At 40.5% G+C, this 21,900-nt stretch overlaps 1 protein-coding gene across 50 annotated transcripts in view; it reads left to right on the top strand.

Annotated features, from left to right (window-relative positions):
* Nucleotides 1–21,900, top strand: part of MAP2 (microtubule associated protein 2) — a 186,282-nt gene that overhangs the window by 154,165 nt on the left and 10,217 nt on the right. For 24 of the 50 annotated variants that reach the window (XM_085553558.1, XM_085553560.1, XM_085553550.1 and 21 more), the window contains 7 exons: nucleotides 452–4,243; nucleotides 4,498–4,704; nucleotides 5,123–5,257; nucleotides 8,751–8,812; nucleotides 11,818–12,003; nucleotides 13,365–13,518; nucleotides 15,974–16,317. In XM_085553558.1, the coding sequence (XP_085409684.1) occupies nucleotides 452–4,243; nucleotides 4,498–4,704; nucleotides 5,123–5,257; nucleotides 8,751–8,812; nucleotides 11,818–12,003; nucleotides 13,365–13,518; nucleotides 15,974–16,317 (4,880 nt within the window). Of the gene's footprint in view, nucleotides 1–439; nucleotides 4,244–4,497; nucleotides 4,705–5,122; nucleotides 5,258–8,750; nucleotides 8,813–11,817; nucleotides 12,004–13,364; nucleotides 13,519–15,973; nucleotides 16,318–21,900 lie in introns of all 50 variants that reach the window. The other 26 variants (XM_085553543.1, XM_085553538.1, XM_085553536.1 and 23 more) reach the window with 4 other exon arrangements.

Raw genomic sequence — 21,900 nt, 5'->3', positions numbered from 1 at the left:
TTCTTCAGTTTAGGACACATGTGGATGAAAAAGGTAAAATAAATATAGAAATATATAAATATATTTGTTTTAAATGTAAGCAGCACACAATGATGCTGTTCATTGGACTTAATCTTATGAAACTTAGAAAAGTAAAACTAATATAAGCCCCAGAGTCCAGCAAAAATTACCAAGATGAAGTCGTCACATGAAATGATCTCATTACAGTTGTCACATATTGACTTGTGTGCAAGTCACGTTTTCGCTACAGAACATCACATATTGAAAGGAAACTAGGATTTAATGCTTTAAAGCAGATTTCTGTGTGGATAGCCTTGCTGCATGTTTGCATATTTTTCCCTCTCCATCACTCATATCAAGATGTTCTGTACACCACATGACTGCCTGCCTATAAGTGCTTTAAATAATTTTATTATAAAACCCAAACAAACTACTTCAGATTTAATTGCAGCCACGAAGATGGAATTCCGTGTCCAGGAGGGCACATGCCCTTTCACAACAGATCCATTAGACACAAAGCGACAGGAATCTGGAAAAGACAGTAAGACTGAGCAACCTAAATATGATGCCTTAGTTCCACAGCCAACAAAAACAGAGGCTACAGATAAAAAGGATTCACAAAGCAAAGACAAAGAAAAAATGCCTTCACCTCTATCAGAACAGATCTTGGAAACTGATTCACAGAAGAAATTGGAAGCCAGTTTTGGAGAACCTCCTGCCAAGCTTCCTGTTTCTCAAGTACAAAAGGACTTGCCGTCTGAATTGCCTAAAGGTAGCGAAACAGAAGAAAGGACTGCAGATAAGCCCTCATCATCCAACCAAGTTATATCTATGACATTTAAAGATGACCTTAAAGATGTCCAAGATTTTGCCATCAGCCGTGATGGAAGTTCTCTGTTGGCATCAGAACCGAAGACAGAAGCAGCCAAAAGCGAACTGCCTTCAGGCCTATCTCTTGCTATGCCCCAGGGTCTTCCCCTCAAAGACAGTGCCAAAACAAAACTGGAACCCGCCGACCAACTCTTTGCCAAAGAATTTGCTAAAGATGAACAGACCCACAGGGGCATGACCCTAACTCTGCAAGAAGTCTCAGCAGTAACTGTAGATGGCCTGAAAACACCAAGCATGCAGAAAATCCCTGCATGGGGGCAGGAAAAGGACGTGACCAAGGATGAGGCTGATGAGGAAGAGAGGTATGACTTCTATGATAAAGGGGAGGCTCGAATATTAGACGATGGTAAATTTACCACAAAACCTGAAGTAAAGACACTTTCCCAAGACAAAGCAGACTTCTCAAAGGATGCTGAAACTAAAATGTCTGATCTTTTCAAGGCAGAAAAAGAAACGGACCAAAGTGGGCTCCAAGCAACAGCAGCTACGAAAAAGGACGTGCAGCCAAGCACAGAGGTATCCCCTGGCAAATCAAGCCATGTGCCAATCCCTGAGAAAACTACTGAGCACCTTGATACTCCACAGTTATCCCAAATAATAGAGAAGAGCCCTGGGGCACTGAGCTCAACCACTGATAAGACTCCTACTCGAGAACCTTCTCAAGAGAAAGACGTTAAAAAAGAAACCAAGGAGGATAAGGAAAGTGTTTCAGCTACTCATGAAATGAAAGCAGAAGTGGATCGATCAGGAATGTCCAAGTATTTTGAAACCTCTGCACTGAAAGAGGAAGCCTTCAAAACAGGCACTCTAAAACAAGGCAGTGATTACTATGAGCTAAGTGACACTAATGAGAGTGCATATGAGACTTACCAGGCAGATCGTTTAATACCTGAAGACAAAGAGGAAGAGGAAGAGGAGGAGGAATTACAGATGGATCAGCGGCAGGGCATGCCTGCTCATGAAGTAGGGTACAGTACCCTGGCTCAGAGCTATACACCAGACAAATCTGAAGAACCCAGTTCCCCAACAGAAAGAATGTTCACTATTGACCCCAAAGTCTATGGGGATAAGCGGGAGCTCCACAGCAAAAATAAAGACGACCTAACTCTGAGCAGGAGCCTGGGACTTGGGGGCAGATCTGCAATTGAGCAGAGAAGTATGTCTATTAATCTGCCCATGTCCTGCCTGGATTCTATAGCTCTGGGATTTAGCTTTGGCCGTGCACATGATCTTTCTCCCCTTGCATCAGATATTCTAACTAACACTAGTGGGAGTATGGATGAAGGTGATGACTACTTGCCAGCAACCACACCAGCAATGGAGAGGGCCCCTTGCTTCCCCATTGATAGCAGAGAAGAAGATGAGCACATTGAAGAAGAAAAACCTATGGCAGAAGAAAAAGTCCAGCCTGAGACTTTGGTGGAATCGCCTTTCCCAGCCAAAGACTATTACAAAAATGGTGCTGTCTTGGCTCCTGACCTGCCTGAAATGTTAGACTTAGCAGGGACGAGATCTAGAGTAGCATCTGTGAGTGCAGATGCTGAGGTGGCACAAAAGAAGTCAGTTCCTTCTGATGCTGTTGTGGAAGACAGCAGCACAGCCCTGGCTTCTGTGACAGATGAAAACCACATAACTCTAAAAGCTGAAAGTCAGCTAGAAGACTTGGGCTACTGTGTTTTCAATAAGTACACAGTCCCGCTCCCTTCTCCAGTACAGGACAGTGAGAATTTAACAAGTGAAACTTGTCCCTTTTACGAAGGCACAGATGAAAAATTGAGACGCAGCCTAGCTCCTGACCTGTCTTTAATAGAAGTGAAGCTGGCAGCAGCTGAAAAATCCAAGGAAGAATTCCTCGGTGAAAAAGACTTAGCGCAGCATGCAACTGGTGAGTCTTTTCTAGCGAGGGACTTCGAGCAGGAGAAAAAGGAGAAGCTCGATACTGTGTTGGAAAAAAGTGAAGATCAAGTTGACTCTAAAGAGGGCTATCCCAGTAAAGATTCAGAGAAGACCAGACCTGAGGCAATCTTAGAAATGAAAGAGGAAGGTGTGTCTGATAAAGCTCATGTACCCGATGATACCACTTATGACAGAATATTAGCTACAGAGGTAACAGCAGAAAGGGATACTGTTTCTTTCTTGATGGAGAAGGAGAAGACTCTTAGTGTTGTTCCTGAAATAGCTGAGGTAGAAGCTCCAATAAAACCAGACTACAATGCCATAAAGCATGATATGGAAGTGGCTGCAATGAGAGCTGACCAAGAATATCAGAGTCAGTTAGATAGTAGGATCAGTGAGGCTGTTTCTCTCCCTTCAGGGAAGGACAAAGCCCCCGTTAAAAAAACAGAGCCTGAACCCAAAGAAACTCAACAGAAAGATCAGATCATCTTGTCCAGAGAAGCAAAGGATGCAGATTTACTTCCCAAGACTGAGCCTGGTTATGTGAAGGACAGCACCAAACTGTCTGAAACAGAAATTAAGGAAAAAGTAACTAAGCCTGATCTGGTACATCAAGAGGCAGTTGATAAAGAAGAATCTTATGAATCCAGTGGAGAACATGATCAAACCCAAGAAAGTCTGAACGGAGAACCCTTGAAACAGGAGGATATCAAAGGAGAAGCTCCAAAGCCATCTGTGACAGAGGAAGAGGTGTCTACACAGTTGCCAGCAAAAGAGCCTTCCATGGAGCTCCTCCTTCCAAAAGCTGAGCCTCCCCAAGAAGAACCTGCTGAGATTCAGATGGAGAGCATCCCACAGCCTCCAGAGGAAACAGAGAAGATTCCTGATACAGTTGAGAAACCTACAGAAGTCCAAACACTACTGCCATTGGAAGTGACAGCTGAGGCCACAAAAAGAGAAGAACACGAGGAAGAAAAGGAAGAAGGTGGACAAGAAGAGAAGGAAGAGGATAAACATCTTATATCAGAAATGCCCCAAGAAATGGACTTCAGGAAACCTACTGACGAAGAATTGCTAGCCAAGGTTTGCCCAGAAGCACTGCCTGAACTGAAAGGCATTATTGAATCAGTTGTGACAGTAGAGGATGACTTTATCACAGTGGTGCAGACAACAGTTGATGAGGGCGAATCTGCTTCTCACAGTGTACGTTTTGCTGCTACCCAGCAGGAAGACATTGAAGCAGTGGACTCCCAGGCTGAAGAGGAGCTAGAGATTGAGGAAGTGGTTGACATTCAAGCTGAGCCAAGGGAGGGCTCCCCAGAAGCTCCTGCTTCACCTGAGAGAGAGGAAATGTTGCTCACTGACTACAAAACAGAGACGTGTGATGATTACAAAGATGAAACAACAGTTGATGACTCCATCATGGACACAGACAGTCTCTGGGCAGATACTCAAGGTGTGCATTATCCTTTTTGTTTTGTTTTATATTTTTTGCTTCCAAAACGTAATGATCAAAAAGCAAAATTATTGTAACTGTAACAGTAATTTCAGCATGTTTAAAAAGTGGTAGAATTGCCTGCCCTTTTTTTTTTTTTTTAAATTAATTCATCTGGTCGGTCTTCAACAATTTTTACCCTGCATCCGCTGCAGTATTGCTGACATTTGTTACTAATCTTCTGTTTGTTGTTACAATTTGCTCTGATCCTACAGATGATGATAGGAGCATCATGACTGAACAGTTAGAGACTGTTCCTAAAGAGGAGAAGGCAGAGAGAGAATTGCGAAGATCATCTCTTGATAAGCATAAAAAAGAGAAACCTTTTAAAACTGGGAGAGGCAGGATTTCTACTCCTGAAAGGAAAATAGCTAAAAAGGAACCTAGCACACTCTCCAGAGATGAAGTGAGAAGGAAAAAAGGTTCATTTAACACTCACTATTACTATATATATTTATTTATATTTTTTTTTCATTTTTTTTTCTTTCTTAGTATTGTGCAGTATTGTTAGGTTACTCTGTTGTAGTTGATGTGGGTCCTAACACTATTACATGTGGTGCTATTTAATGAGACATTGTACAATTATGTGAAAAGCCATGTGCAAGGCTCACTGCTCCACCAGTATCGTTTCACTGTAGGAATCCCCACAGAGTTCTGGGAAGCACACGTGAGATGAATGCATCTGTGCTGCCCCTCTTCCAATTTAGGTTTGATCACCTCAGTAGAAGCTGACCTTAGAGTTGCAGTTGTGGAGCAGTGGGCCTGCTACTTGATGTATTGTCGTATGATACTTTGCTGGTTTTTTCCTGATTATGTTTTTTTGTGTTTTCTTGTCCATAGCAGTGTATAAGAAAGCTGAACTTGCTAAAAAAACTGAAGTTCAGGCCCACTCTCCCTCCAGGAAAATCATTTTAAAACCTGCTATCAAATATACTAGACCAACTCATCTCTCCTGTGTTAAACGGAAGCAGACAGGTGACTGCATTCTGTTCAGTTATGCAATGTGGCTGGCAAACATAGACTTTTTTTTTTAATCTCATGGCTGTAGCAGCTTTTCTCTTTTTTTTTAGTTATTATTCCTCCAAGACTATCTTCATAAATAGTATTGCTTTTTTTCATTGTTTTTAATCATTATTTTTTTTCTTTCCTGGTATTTGTTTATTTAAAGGAGGCCATGATCATGTGTGCTTGTCATTGCTTGGACCTCCAAGTGCTGTGGTTGTAATTTGGCATCATGCTTATAGTGTGTTGTTGTAGGAATCTCTGCTCATCATTTTCTTCCTTTTTTTTTTTTCCTTTCTCTTTTCTTACGCCTTTTTTTCTGGTGGGAAAATGTTGACAGCTTAAACCATGGTATGCATTTCCATTATTTTGCTTTACTCTCCTGCATAATAAGAAGTGTTTCGGACTTACATTTTGTTGATTGATGTTATCTGCCTTTACACTTTGCACTCTTACTGATGTTTATGCTGTACAGTGAAAATCCACAGGGGAAATCCAGCCACGTGCAGCATGAAGCTGAGAGAGAAGAAATCTGGGCTCACACTACAATTGCATTTCAAGCAAAAAAATAATATTTGGTATAAAGCTTAGTACAGACTAAAACAACTCTTCTTCTGTATGTTTTACTATTTACAGCAGTTACAACTTCTTGTATTCTTGCAAAAGAGCAGGGGGAGGATTCAGTAAGTGTTGGGAGTGGGAAGTTGATTCTTCGTGTCACGAAAAGCACGTTGGCTTTGTAGCATTCTATCTCTGCATTTCTGCAGCTCTGTGGTCAGTGCTGTCTTGCCCTCTCATACTCTAATTCTTCTCAAGTATCCTGGTCCAGCAGCATCTCACAGACCTGAGTCATCCTGGTAGTCTTGCATAAGTAAATCTTCTCAGTGCCTTGATTGAATGTGTGCTGCCTGGCAACAGTCAGAGCTTTTTTCTTCTGCTTTTGATAAGTTGTGTAGGAGATGTATTAGATGAAGAGAAAAATGTAATACAAGAATGATCTCTCAGTGCATTTAAACACGTAGATAAGCAAAAAAACAAGCAAAAAAGGACACAGATTGGTCATAAAATTCACTGTAATGTTGATGTGAGTTTAACTTTAAGGTTTGGGCTCTAAAGCCACAGAGTGAACAAAAATATCTGTAAAAATGTTTCACCGTACTCATTGTTGCTGGAAAATTCAGTTATCCCTTGCTGTCTTCCACCTTCCCTCTTTATGCTTAATGAGGGGAGTTGAAGAGACACCATGTTCAAGTTTATCATATGGCACTGCACACCAAGAGGGTAGGCAACCATATGTTAATGTCTATATCCCTGAGCCTAAACCAGTCATACAGTCCTGTCCAGGATCAGAAACTTAGACGGACATTGTTTCGCTCGTGCTTTTCTTTTATGTAAAACACAGCACCATTTCTTGACGCCAGTTTCAGCTGTCAGTACATCCTATTTGGATTGGTCCTCTCAGCTTTTTTTGATACTTGGCCAATGGAGTCCCACCAAAACACTGTAGTCTGTGCAGCTTTATTTAATTCATATTTAATTAAATATTATTTAATTCCAGTTAGTTAAAACCTCAATGTTGCCTTATCTGTGTCTTCAAAATGAAACATGTCCAGTCATAAGATGCAAGAGTCTACAATAGGAAATTATTATTATCTCAGATTTTCTATGTAGTGGGCCAGGAAATTAAGTCAATCTGTTCCTCTCAGTAACAGGACAAAAAAAAAATTCCATGTCACCATGAGGTAAGTGCTGACTGGTAATATATACCGCCATTTTCAAAGGAAGGCCTGTTGTTTGAGATTCATCCTCAACATTTGAACAAGAAAGTGTGTGGCCAACTCCAAGGAAGGAGCAGTGAAATCTTTGCCATGACTGATGTAGTTATGGGAGGCAAACCCCACTGACTCATGCTTTATGGCTGTGAGTTGCTGCTGCCATTGTGCCATTAGAGGAATGGTTATGGGGCAAGGCCAGGCCAACTGCTTGGCTATGCGCAGGAGTCAGGATGTGATACACTTCTGTTCCAAGATTTCAGTTCTGCTGTCCCTCAGGAGGCAAAGGATGCTTGTTGTGTACTTAAACTGCTGGCAGACATGTAGAGATCTTTTGTTCAGATGGAGAAGTTGTGGTGCTTACCAGGTAAGTCAGCAAGAGCAGCACAGCTGTGCTTTCCACTTCAAAGTGGTGGCTGATGAGGTTTCAATACCAAAGGAAAGAGGAAAAATATAGTTTGTGATTATTTAGAAGACATGGAAAACTGACCAAAGCCAGCAGTAATAGATGGGGTAAAATGTGATACTGATGGGCTGTGCTGTCCTTATCAGTGGTAAAAATCCAGAAGTATAGTATGTAGCTATATATTCTTTTCCTCCTCCTAAGTTTTCTTTCCTACTCATTCAGTTTAGGAAAAAAAAACATCAAGGAGATTATTCCAAGAGGACCCAGCTACTGAGTGGAAGTGCGGTAGGAAACCAGAGATTCCCTTGCCAGGCCTAGGAACTGCACAGGGAGAGAAGAAAATCAAATGTCTCCATCCTGTGCAGTGTGTTAGGGCTGCTGTAACAGCTGGCAGACAATTGGGATCACTACTAGAGGAAGTCATCTGTGCCCACTGCACTGCACACTTCTGCATTTTCTAAGGGCCTTTATGGCGGAGATGCCAAAGGATTTCATATGTAGATAGTTCTTATGCAGCCACTGACTTCTAGAACAGCATCATTAGGCTGAAACTAATAGCTTGCTTTCTGAAAAGCTCCCCCATTACACAACTTTGTAAGGATGGAATCCAACTCAGAGAGGAGAATCTTAAGTCATATTACATCAGCGAAATGAAACAGTTAGTACACTGTATATATATATGTGCTGTATATATATGTGTGAAACAGTTAATACACTGTATATATATAATGTGCCCGGTGTAATTTGAATGATGAAGTCTGAGAGCTTGGTTGAGCTATGACGCACTGACCATAGTGACCCATCTGGGATGGTAATTTACCAGACAATCTCTCTCTTTACAACTGGAATTTTGGCTGATATTTTAAATAGTGGTGATTTCAGTGTCCTTTATTCCACCAGTGGATTACTTAAGCCTGATTTTTACAGGACAATTGTTCATTGCTCTTAAGATCAGTGAAACTGGTATCTTGGGATGAACCTTCAGAAATAGAGCCTCTTATAGTTGTTCTTGGAACTTTTTACTGTGATTCTTAGATTGCCAGGTACATGAATACAAAAACTGGATTTCTTTGACACATGTGATGTACAATTTTACATCAAGTACAGTGAATATAAGACATTTTTAGGATGAGCACATTTCTGCATACAGTTCACTGAGACTTATTCACAAGATAATTATTTTGCATTGTAGTTCCAAGGTATATGAGTGTTCTAACAGGTATACTAAGTGAAAATGCTTATTATTACTGTTATTTTTAACCATCAAGTCTTTCTTTGGGTCTCTCAGCAGCAGTTGGTGAAACAAACCAGGCTCCTGGTGTATTTAAACAAGCAAAGGAAAAACTCTCAGTGAGTAAAATCAACTTATTGTCTTTCTTAATCATCTTCTTTTGTGCTCATTTCAGATCATTTTGTGTTAATTCAGTACTTCATTTTTCCATTTAGAAATTGTTTTCCATGTTCATTATTCATTTAAAAGGGCAATTAAAATCACCTGTCCTGAATAACAGTACCAGTTAGCTCTGAATTACAATCCCAGGTAGTAGATGATGACAATTCACAGACTTATTCAGGCACACAGGCTCCAAACTGCAGGGATTGGTTGTTGTTCAGCACTTTGAGCCAGGTCATCCTCTAGGATAATCTGTGTCTTGAACCTTTCCACAATACCCAACTCAGTATACTGACACCTTGCTTGATTGCTGCCTAGGCAGAAATCCTCCTCCAGGACTCACTAGATGTATTCTGATACACTGTTAAATTATCTGTGCATTCTGTGGCAGTCATACCAGCGTAGAAATGTTTGGCCAGTAGCATTTTGTATGTGAATAAGAGCTTCCTACTTGACTATTTTGTGGACTGCTAATTTGTGTTTTAACCTGACAATTACATGTCCTGTCTTCAGCTGCTCTGCAGTCTGTACTGCTCCCTGCATCTACTTCTTGTCTGTTGAACGTCTCTCTGTCCTGCTCCCATGCTGACCCTATGCTCTTCTTGTCCTACCACTCTAAAATCCCCAGGAAACCAACCTTCTTTCACTATCCCTTATGCAGTTCTTTTTTACACACCACTGACACACGCTAACCTACATCTGCAGCACAAAACTTTGTCATTGTTTGCCATCATTCACAGTGCATCAGTTCCTTAGGATTATCCTATATTTCCTAATATATTCCATGCCTGATTTGTTTCATTTAACCAACCAGATTGTCAGTTTATTGGAAGCTGTCTTAGAAGTGCTATATTTTGCTTATTAACTGTAAGAAATGATTAATGATGATAGCGGCATAACTGACCTGAGTCTTTGAAGGACTGGTGAATTTTAGAATCCATGACTAAATTCAAGTCTAGGATTTCATGTGATTTTAGAGGCCTGACTCATTTCAGCTTATAACTGGGAAACTGCCAGAACTTCTTTACTAACTTTATAAGAAATTTCTAGATAGGTTTTCAGTCTTAGTCAACAGTTACTCTCTTTTCTCAAAGGGATGATGAACACTTATTTAAAAAAAAAGGCAATACTAGCACATTTTCAGATTCTTCTGTTTTCATGGAGGGCTTTAAGGACAAGCACAGCAAAACCATGCTCTGAAATGACCTGCATTCTGGGCACCTCACTTATCCGTGTCTTTTACTTTGTGGCCAAGGTCAGAAGTTTAGTCCCTGTTTACTTTCTCTCCCTGTTGCTTCCCTACTTTGATTACCATCTTCACCCTTCTGGATGTTTTTCTGTTTTATGCCTTGTCCTCTCCTTTTTTAATGTTGCTCTTTCTTCCTGATTTTCAGCTTCTTTGTCATTCAGGTGCAGCCTTTTCTTCTCCACTGGCAATGTTAGATCACCCAACCCAGTCAGTTTGTTATCCAACTTCAAACTGTACTTTCCATACTGCTTTGCATAGGAAATTCAGGAAAGGCTACGCAGTTCCATCTGCTGGAAAGAGCTGCATACCCATGCTAGTCAGATATTAACCACGCGTAGGAAGGCCTCTGAAATAAATTGCTTCAGCAATCCCAGAATTACTGGGTCTTGATCAAGGTTACATAGATCTTTTTCATGTGGACAGCTGGCACTTCCAACAGTATGAATTATAGCAGCTGTTAAAGGTAATGTATTGCTGGACTAATGAGAATAGCTTTCTGGGTAAAGCACAGGCAGGGATTGAAGTATCTGTTTTCTTTGCTTGCTCTACCAGTCTTGAGCATGTCACCAAAATCTGTTTGGACCAGATTGGGCTACTATTACTGATGCTAAAAAGTGCCTTGACTGCTAATTAGCAGTGAGGGGATTCCAATTGTAGTAATCCCAGAGCAGTGCATTAGATCAGGGTCACACGTTTTCCCCAGATGTTCTATTGAATGGTCCCAGTCTTTTCCAACTTCAGTATCCTCATTAGATGCACAAATTCGTATAGGACACTATTTAGTATAAGTGGAAAGGATGGGGTGTAGAATCCAAATCTAGAAGGATTTTTCAGACTTGTTGGGGTCTTGTTGCATGTTACTCAAGTTGAGATAATTTGGAAATGACTGAATTAACATTTGGGCCTGCTTAGTTATATCCCAAGTTCAGAAAATCTGGTGAGAAGTACTCACATGTCTGCTTTTTGGAGCCACCCAACACAGCTGTGCTTTCACAGACTTTCAGCACGAATAACAACCTTAGTGTTCTTTTAAATAAGAGACCAAATTTTCTCAAGTGGATGGTAGGTATAAACTGAATTGTTAGAAATCTGTCAAAGCCTGAAAAAGCCTTTGTTGTGACAGAAACACAGTGTTCAGATTCTGTTTAAAATAATTATTTTCCATATTAATAGATAAATATGTTGCAGAGTTCATTCTAGTAATATATTTTTGTGTCTATGCAGTGGCATAAGAAACACTGCTATTAGGTCCTTCTGACATCTTGGGAATACTGGTGTAATTTTGTTATCAAGATTCCCTCTGTTTTATTCTTGAGTGTAGCCTGGAGGGATATATTACAAATGCACAATTTACTTTTAGAAGACCAGGGTGTCATGGTGTTCCTGTAGTTTTGCACTTGTTTCTATTGTAGCCAGCGAGCAGTTGTACCAGCTAAGTGCCATGTCTGGTACAAGTTCTCGCTTATTAAAACATGGCAAAAATAGCATTTGTACAGAAAGACACTCCTAGAATCAGTAAATCTCTCCAGACACAGATGGTTTCGGTGAAACAACAGAGATCTAAAACTTTGCCTGTCAGAACTGTATAATCACCATTATTAGACACAGGAAAATAATTAAATCATAGCTTGGCATTTTATTTTGGTCCACGTTGCATGTGTTTTCCTTTTGTCCAGCTTCATGTTGTGTTTTCTTTTGTTTTCTTGTGACTAGACTGCCTCTTTGTCAAAGATTCCTGCCTCAAAATCTAGAGCAAAGTCATTGCTTCCTCCAAGACCCAGCTCAGCTTGCTCATTAACTACTAAAAGGGCCACTTTTCTCGATACAGACAGTTATTATGTACGGCCCTCCTCAGCAGGCCCAAGAGACTGCTTGCCCTACTCAAAATCAGATGCTAAGGTAAGGTAGCAGAGTTGGTAGAGAGAGTTAGCTTGGAGATGTGTAAGTAAATTATGTGGATCACATTCTCTCCCCACTGCGTCTGAGTAATTATCTGTGGAGTTTACCTGGGATTAATTACATCCAGTGGCAGGAAAAATGATTACCAGGCTACAAGGTTTGTGCTACAAAGTGGATAAATACACAGCAATATCTCCAGAGGAAACATAAGCAAAATAAATAATTAGCAGGACATACTTTCTTTCTGTTGGATATGGATGTTACTTCATTGACTACTAAGAAGTTATACCCATTTTGCACATGGGTAAGTGGCAGAAACAGCAGTACTCATTTATTTTCCAGTTTTAAGAAAGGAACCAGCTAATAATCTGAAAACAAATTCAGTCCCTGTGTAGGAGGGTGCCATTCTTACCACCTCTAACAAGGGCAGAAGCCACATTCTTTGTACATGGGACCAGGCTGAAGAAGTTGCAGTTAATTCTAGCTTCCCCATGTTTACTTTTCACTTGCATTGCAGATCTATCTGCTGCTGAGTTGGTGACTATTATGTCATATAAAAGCTATTTTCACCATGCATAGCATGTCTCATACTGTTTGGGACCATCGCTGCATTTAATCATCATCAAATCATCCATCACCTAATAATATGGTGTGTGGTTCACCTACATTGCAGTTACATTGCAGGTGAGTTCCTGTGAAAATTTCACACTTGAGCAGCAGTGTTCTACGTCTGATTTGTACTAAACAAATACACCAACCAAGCCTTGTTCCTTGTTAAGAACCAGATATGGAACCTGTCCATGTTTAGATCTAGGAGAATCTGCATCTGTTTTAAGTAGCTCAGAAGCTTTTGTGTTGGTGAAGATGATATGTATGATGGCTTCAGAGGGATTAGTTCACAATGCAGTAGTCCACTAGCATCCTCTGCAGTCACTGAGAAACACAGCTTTAATTTCAGTAGGAGTAAACTCGACCATTGATACATGCTCAGTCAAATCCATAGGAAAAGAAAGGTTTTGTCTGCTGCAAAGGGAAGGTAAATCTTGAAGAAGCCATAGCTGAAGTGAGATTGGCAAAATACCACATTTGGGGAACTTGTAGGGAGCTCTCTTCTTCAATAACAAATTTCTGTCTGCTCGGCACCAGAGCCAGCCCTTTCCTACTGAGTGTTTTCATGCAGTAAAGATGCATCAAGGAGTTAATCAGAGCATGGGAAATGGCTAGATCCTCACAACTTCCTGTGTCAGTAAACTGGGTCCGTAGGATGAGACTTCCCCTCTGTATATAGGCTGAGAGAGATCACAATCTAGAGTGTGATGTTTTGAAAACTAAACCTTCCTTTTTTATTTTGCTGCTATTAGGATGGAGTAAGCAAGAGTCCTGAAAAGCGTTCCTCTTTACCAAGACCTTCCTCCATCCTTCCTCCTCGAAGAGCTGTATCAGGAGATCGAGACAGAGAGGAGAACTCTCTCTCCCTCACAACATCCCTCTCTTCTTCAGTACGACGGACCACCCGTATGTTTTGTTTTGTTTTTTATGTTTTGTTTTTTGTATATTAGCCCTCTCCTCCTGCCGTGGGTATCTTCTTTCTTCTTGGAAAAGTGAATCTAATAGTTAAGATCACTAATTTGTTGTTTCACAGCAGTGATCTCCCTTTGCTCTACTTTAGTCCTAGGGCAAAAGCACTCTCAAATGAGAAAAGTGGAGAAGTTAGATAGTGAAGTGACTCACTGGGGGAAATTAGGACAGTAAAATATCAAGGTCCTTTTATGCGGACTCATTCTATCAGTTCACAGACTGAAATAAACTCTAAGGCAAAAGAATAAATACCAGATACTCCCCAAACTTTTCCCTAGATTTGCTTTTGCTCTAAGCCTCAGAAACTGGATGTGATTCCCTGCTTTTTCAGTAGGCATTCCTCTGGCTTTAGAAATCAATTTCTTCCCTTTGTAAAAGAGCCTAAGGAAAGCAGATAATTAAATTCAATTAAAAAAAAAAAGGAGAAAAAAAAAATAAGCCCTTTGAAATTTTGAGTGATGCCCTAAGGGTAGAACAGAGGCCCTGTGTATGAAGAGTGACCTCCTGGCACAGCAGCTCATACTGTTGACTAGGAACAAGAGGTCATCTGGTATTTGCTGATGTGGTTGGAGTGCTGAAGAATGAAAAATAAAAATACCAAAGCTGCGAAGAGATGGGAAAAAAAAAGAATTTCCTTTCCATCTCATTCAGTATATTAGGAAGATAATAGTTAGTGTTGGTTGGGAGAAGAAAGAAACCATTCAGGGAAACTGGAAGTGAAAGTGGACTATGTTTGATCTATCAGATGAGTCATGCACTGCAGTTTTTCCTGGACACTAGGAGAAGCAGTGCACTGGATTTGCTCCATCACTATTAAATGAATGGAATTATTAATGAATCTAATGCAATTTTGATTAACCTCACTGCTCTAGAGGGGCCCACTGCATTTGTAATTTCTGATCCTTTTAAAGGTGAAACACATGCATATCCATTCAGTGTTGGAGTTTCCTGGCTTTGGGGGCTGGTTTGATCTTTCTCTTCCTGGGTAGTCTCAGCAAAGCTTTGCTTATAGCAGCTTACGAAGATGTCTCAGCTTCTGTTTATTTGCCTTTGAGAGTTGAGTAGAGCTGGCAGCAGAAAGTGCAGCGCCACTGCCAAACTGGTTCTTGCTCTCAGTGAAAAGGACAAGTACTGCCATTAACAGGGGAGTGAAGCTGCTACAAAATGTTACAGTATTTATGTATTTTTAGCTGTCAATGGTTTATGGGCTGGTTCAGCCCGGTTCCATGACTAGTGGGGCAGAGGGATTTCGCATAATCCATTCCTCTGGAGAAGGGGAACAGGGGGCCCCAAAATAATCAGAAAAAAAAACAGCAGCAACAATCTGAGGAGAAACAAAGTAATTGACTAAATATGGTATCAGAATGCAAGATAATTAGAATTGAAGCCAATAAATCAGACATAATGAGAGAGTATCTGAAAGCTGTAGGCATTATAGTAATTGTGTATTTGGGATGGACAGCAGTGGCAAAGAAAAAAGCAGAAGGAAAGTGAGAGAATGTCAGATGACCCATCACTGCCTTATATGCATTCCCCCTGTGCAGGAATGATATCAGCACAGCAAACAGTCTGCTGGAAAATGTAGTTTCTTCTCTTTGCTATGTGGAACTGGGGCATTATCACTTTAATTCCCAGTACACTACATGATATGATGTGGAGTACCAGTGATCATAAAACCAGGATATTAACTTGTGTGCAGATTTTGCTAGACTGTGATTTTTAATCAAGGTTGCCTTCTTTAATTGCTTTTTTCTCTTTACTGCTGAAAAATAGCAATTGAACATGAGGGACATCTGCCTGTCCACACAACAGAGCTATGACTTGTTCATCAGCTGAGTGCTTGCCTAGGATTCAGCTTAAGAGGCTGTATTACCACAAGTTGTATGTGAACACAAGCAGCCAGGCAATTCAGAGCTTAGAGTTTCAAGATTACAGAATTGTCACAAACCTAGTTTAACTTCGAACCTATTGAAACATCAGACAGCATTCTTACTGGTGAGTCAGACTGTCAGATCAAGCCCTGAAGTTTGGATTCTGATGGTGCTTCAGTCCTTTTCCTAAGAAGGAAATTGCTGTGTTGATATTGTGCCTTTTATAATGAGCTTCTCAGGAAGCACAGGCACTGTGGGCAGCACATCTGTATTGCAATGTGGAGAGCTCAGCCACTGTGTGGGTGATTTATCTGCTCAGCCACATGTGACAAGGTACCTCCAGCATTGTTGATTAGCAAAGGAGACACAGAGACACACATCCAGTCTGCTGTTACAGCTCTAGTTGACAGCTATCGCAGAGCTCTGTCTTGGGTGGCAGACAGGGTTGCAGTCTTGGGAAGCACAGAAGGAAGAAGAGCTAATATTTCTAGGATATAATTATGTTTTTTTCTTGCCTGTAGGATCAGAACCAATTCGTAGCAGAACAGGAAAAAGTGGAACTTCTACTCCCACTACTCCTGGCTCCACTGCCATTACTCCAGGGACTCCACCAAGCTATTCTTCCCGTACACCAGGCACTCCAGGGACGCCCAGCTACTCCAGAACCCCACATACTCCTGGAACCCCCAAATCTGCCATACTGGTACCTACTGAGAAAAAAGTTGCCATAATTCGCACTCCTCCTAAATCTCCAGCAACTCCGAAGCAGCTGCGAGTTATTAACCAGCCTCTGCCTGACCTCAAGAATGTCAGGTCCAAAATTGGATCAACAGATAACATCAAATACCAGCCTAAAGGGGGACAGGTAAGGATTTCAGCCTTTATTTTCATCTATATGTGATTTAATCTCACCTTTTGATTTGGTATGGGACAGGAGCCATTTTAAGTTTCCTTTCAAATGCTACTTCTGTTGTCACTGCCATCTACATTGGTTGCTTAAGTGATGTCAAATTGCAGTGGTCAGGACCGTATTCAGAAAATTATCTCAGAAAATAATCTCCAGAAAACTGTAACAGTACCTCACTGAGAGCAGGGGAGAAGTTTCCAACAAGAAGAAGTCTGTGCCATAGATACATTTCAGCGTGACCCTCACCAGTTGTTGCTCCCTTAGTCTTCAACAGCACCAGCAAATTAAGGAGGTTTGCTTTAATTCAGGCGAGTTCAAATTCAACCTAGATAGACGTTAGCAGGATTGCACAGCACCATGACCTTCCACTGTGTCCTTTTGCATGACTTATGGATTGTGTTGGATGATGTAAATGAATTGCAGCCTCCAACCTGGTAAATCCACCCCAACTTAAAGATGATGGGAGGGGACAATTTAACTGTTCATTCCAACTACTTCAGGTTGGAATAAGCAGGCACAGGTCTTATATGAACTGGAGAAGGCATATACATGAAGAAAAGATGAATGTGTAAGAAGGTAAATTAGGATTTTCTGTTCTCACTGTCTGACAGCATAAGAATACAGAGAGGTTTTGATGCAGTTAAAAATGAAAGAATGTTTCATACCTTGCACAGTTATTACACCCTGAAGTACGGTAACATAAAAATTGCGCTCAGCTGAAGACTGATCATGTGTGTAGGATAACAAAACACTGTGTTACTATAGACAGACCTTTCAGAATGTTGAAAAGGACAGTAAACGCGTAGGTTTTTCAGGTAAGCAGGAGCTTTTGGAGACTGAAGAGAGACAGAGAATACCATACGTTTTACTATGTTATGGTGTTTGTGCCTTCCCTTGAAGATGATGTACTTCATGCCCTACCAAACAGAGCTATGGCCACAGCTGCGATGGCCTTCTGTCATTTTTGGGCGATGCAGAATTAATATCATGCATGGCATTAAAACACAAAATTATGTCCAATAAAACAAGCTTCCTACTTGGAAGAACACGTGTTCTAGCTTACAGGATGAAGCAGTCCATTTTATTAGTGTTTAAATGGTTATAAACCCATTTACAACCTAAAAGGAATCCTATTTCATTTAGAAACAAAGAATCTGAATGAGGAGGAAAAAGAATATAACCTATCAAAACTAATGCTAAAAGTACAGAGAACCCACCCGTATGGCTGTAAACTATTTTGTTGATTAACTTTTTGTAAAAAGTTTTTATTCATTTTATATTGATTGTGGGCACAACCCCACCACGAAGACACCCTGTGTCCCCAGCTCTCTGTTACTTCCCTGAGGCTGCTGAGTTTCAGCACTGGCAATCTGGGTGCTTTCTGGGCAGGTCCACCTCTCAGCTACCTCCAGGGACAGGACACGTGTGATTAACACACTCCCCCATTCGGCTGTTCAGAAAGTAAGACATTGTAGAAAGCTGGGTTGCACAGTATTTCCAGGTCAGATACTTCTATAAATATCTGAGATTTTGAATACATTGTGGAACATACAGAACAGTGAGGTTCCTGAATTCTGTCTCCAAAAAAATAAGTAACTGGAATAAAACTAAATGTTGCTATACCACATTTGCTGCAGGTCTTCCAAAGGAAAAAACAGACTTATATATATATATACAGTAGGGTATCTTTTAAGCATGGATCCTGATTTCATAGCAAGTCAACATATTCAGCATTTTCTGGGATTTGGACAGTAGCCACTTACTTAGATAAAGTCAAGAAGATGATGCCTCTGCATAGGTTCTTCTGCCTTTATTTCAGTGAACATCTGTGTAGTTATTTGTATGGAAGTCCAACTCCCATCTGACATAGTGCATAGCAGATAGTCAAGCTGCAGAGGGGCCTGGAGGACAACTTCAGATAGTGCTTCTGGATTGTCATGCTTTGCAGCAAGTTCAGCTGCTGGACATGGGAGCTCAAAACCAGAACCATGTTAGCCTGTCCTCCTTCCTTTTAGTTTCTGTGGGCCATAAGAGCAGTATACGACTAAAGGACCACAGTGAATCATATTTAATTGTAAACACCATGCCTAGACAGCTTAGCAGTTCTCTGGAGTTGCACAGTCTTTGCTGGATAGTGAAGAATGGCCCAGTTGTTGGTATTTCACATTTTGGGGGATCACAGGTGCAGCCTGCTGCCTGCACATAATGTCACAGAGACGGAAGAATGTTTTAATTCCCACTGGTCTCAGGCCACTGAACTGCAGGTTGGGCGAAGGGAGAGTCCATGACTTTTTTCTTTATGTCTCCTTTATGCCATCGTTGTTCAGTCTAGACAAGAGGTTGCAGGATTAATTCTTTGCCAGTATATACAACTGAATTTTATAGGGTCTGTTTGAGGAACACATAAAAGCTAATTTAATTTCCTTCTGTCTTCTCGCTTCTTTTAATGTCTGGTGGCAAATAGTGCACTGGCTAAAATGAGCTGTTATCTATTATCTGCTTTTAGTGATGATACATGGAACAAATAGAAAGCTGCTCAAGTTTTATAACCTGAACTGAAAGTGCTGATAGCAGTAACCACAGGAAAAACTAGCAGACAAGAAGCCAAAATATATCTGAGCAAGTTAAGAACATAAACATGACATGCAGATCACTAAAGAAATACAGATATGCAGCCCAGATGTGTCATTTGGAGACAGACTATGCTTTTACCAGAGGCATATCTTAACCTAGCACAAGGTCTTTCCTTAGCTCACAGCTGTCCTAGAGAAAGCAGCCGCACTGTGAAACCACCAGAGGCTGAGGTGCAGAACTGAAGCAGCAGAGGAGGTCTGAATGCCATATAAATCAAGAAATGCAGTGCTTCAGCCTTGAATTTCATCAAAACCTCATCAGCCTGCAGTTTGACTTGAGTTCAGCTTTGACTTGCCAACCACAGAAACAAAGAAAAGGAGAGAAATGACTCCACCTGACAGAAAAGAAAAATAATGAGCACATTTCTAATGGAAGAAACAAGCAAACACTGCTCTGCATTATGCTCCCACTAGGAATAGATGGTTTAAGATAAGTTTAATTACTATTCTTTAATCTGGTGAAATGAGGGCTTCTCCATTGTGTGTTGTAGCCTGGAGGTGGTTATCTGGTTTTCTCTTTATAGTAGAGTGTGGTGCAATGCTATCATTCTTGGCAAAGCTCAGAAGCAACTTGCTCATGGATACGTCTGCTGGGCTTCAGATGGATTTTAGCACTGCATCAGCTGTGGAGGAAATGCTGTGCTTTCAAAAGTAGCCTATTTGCATCTGTTATTTCTCAGACAGCCCAAGGGAAGCATGGGGAGAACTGGGGGAAGGGCTGGAAATCTGTTTCACATGCCAAGGCTTGGGTTTTGCTTTTCTGTTCAGACTTTTTGTCATCTTGAAATCATATGTATGAATGCTGTTTATACCATGGCAGCATACAAAAGTGCAATTAACTATTCATTATTGACCAGGCAAGGTATTTATAAAGCATTATAGGCTAGCAACTAAGGATAATGTCAACTTAGATTTCTTTTAACTCAGTTTTGAAAGGTATATACAAAATTTTAACCATGAACAAGAACTTTCAGTACTTGTCAATCAGCATAGCTCCATAAGAGTGCATGGAGCTGTACAGGCTGGAATGCAACAAATAAGTTCTAAGTTATCTCTAACTGCAGTACCAGCCAGGCACCTTGTAGGGAGTAGCATGACACATATTAAAATGAAATACCTAAGTCATGCTGGAGAATTAATTGTTCCTTAAAGGTTTTTAGAGAAATAAAAGGGAGTATTTGTAGTGTTTTCCGGAGTATGTCAAAGGTACCAGGACACAAATTTCTCTAACAGCCTCAGTCATTCCATCAGCAAGTTCAGCATGGCCGGCATTTTCAGCAGAGCTCTGAGTTGTCTAGGCTTGGGCAATAAGATGGAAAAGGTAGTTCTTACTGGAAGAATGTTCAGGCAATACACAGTCTGGATCCAAGCTGTATAGTCATACCATAGTGTTCTGTCTTTCGCAGCAAAGTGAAAAAAGCATTTATTTTGTTAGATGGGAAGAAACAGAAAAGGATAAAAACCTTAGTTTTTATTTGGAAAATTTGGATTTGGAAAAGAGATGCTAGGGGACAAATCTGGCGAGCTTTGGGAAAATTTGCTTGCATGGAAAAATAAACACAAGGTGTTTTTTTTTTCCAACTTGAACTGAACAGTGTAATTTTCTCCATTATGCTGGAGTAAAGAAAATCCAGGAACTGCAACTCAAAAATGATTCCTTAAAGCTGTGGAGCTGATTTGAAAACTTTGATGCTTGATGGCTTGTAACTTCATTTTTGAAATTATTAGCATCCCTTCAATGAATAGCAACTGTTCCTTCTAAAAATTGAGGATTGAACTCTGTGGTCGAGAAAAATCTGTTTTGCTTTGAGTTTGTTTGTGGGGGTTTTTGTGTGTTGTTTGTTTTTGTTTAGAGCAGTACTGAAACACCAATCTATGGGATCCTGGTTTTTAGCTGAATTAATTTTGCCCCTGGGTTGTTTTTTTTTTCAACTTGGTGTACATGAATCAATTTCTGTAGCCAACCAATTCATCATTTTCCCAGATTTAGTGAGAAGTATGATTACAGAACAGTGGTTAGATTTTATCTGTCTCAGATCTTGCTCTTCCTTGAACACTCAGTTAAAATGAGTTGTTGTCCCATGACTGTAAACTCTTGGAAGCATGGAAAGTTGTCATTTTGCTTTGTGTTTCCCAGCACAGTTATGCAAGACATTTCATTGTTTCTGCATAACAGTCATGCAACCAGAACAAGGCTTACCATGCTAGATGTTAAAGAGAAAATGCTAGCTTCTGTATTAGTTGTTAAGTTTTGAAAGGGGAAACAAATGGGTTCTTTTTCTGTGTGATAACTGTGAAAACAGCATCCAACACAAATTGGTGTGCTTGGGACAATTAGTGATGTATATGTGATATTAATATTTTTTGCCCTTGTGTTATGCTGATGATGGCTTTTCTTCCCTTTACAATTAGGGACATTCCTAGATCAACATGGCCACCTTATTAATTAGATGCGTGCTGTGATCTGCAAATAGGTAGAACGAAGCTTCAAAGTTCTTCACAGAGAGACATGAATCAGCCATCGGTATTCTGTGCAAATAGTAAAGTCATGGTTGATTGCATGGCATCTCTTCTATTTCGACACTTCTCATTGAAAGTACACGTTTTCAATTTTTAATTGTTTTATAGTTTATCTCTTCAGACCAAAATATTACATGGCTGGTGTCTGCCTCTGGCTATATTTTCAGAAGTCAGGAATGAACATGTCTTCTTGCTCACCTTTTGCTAAGAATAAGATAAGGATGGTACATTGTTTCGTCCACACTGTGTGTCCAGTGTCCAGAATCTCACTAGCATGTAGGCTAGCTTTTCCCCTGGTGCGTGTATCTGGTAATGTCAGGAGTGCAAATATAAACTCAGGTTATGTTTGTAGATGAAGGACATTTGAGGCACAGTCCTCCTCTTCAGG

This window comes from Coturnix japonica, chromosome 7 (genome assembly GCF_054131305.1).
Source record: "Coturnix japonica strain WE chromosome 7, WE-NBRP24, whole genome shotgun sequence".
Classification (NCBI taxonomy): domain Eukaryota; kingdom Metazoa; phylum Chordata; class Aves; order Galliformes; family Phasianidae; genus Coturnix; species Coturnix japonica.
This window is presented reverse-complemented; position numbering and strand designations above follow the sequence as displayed.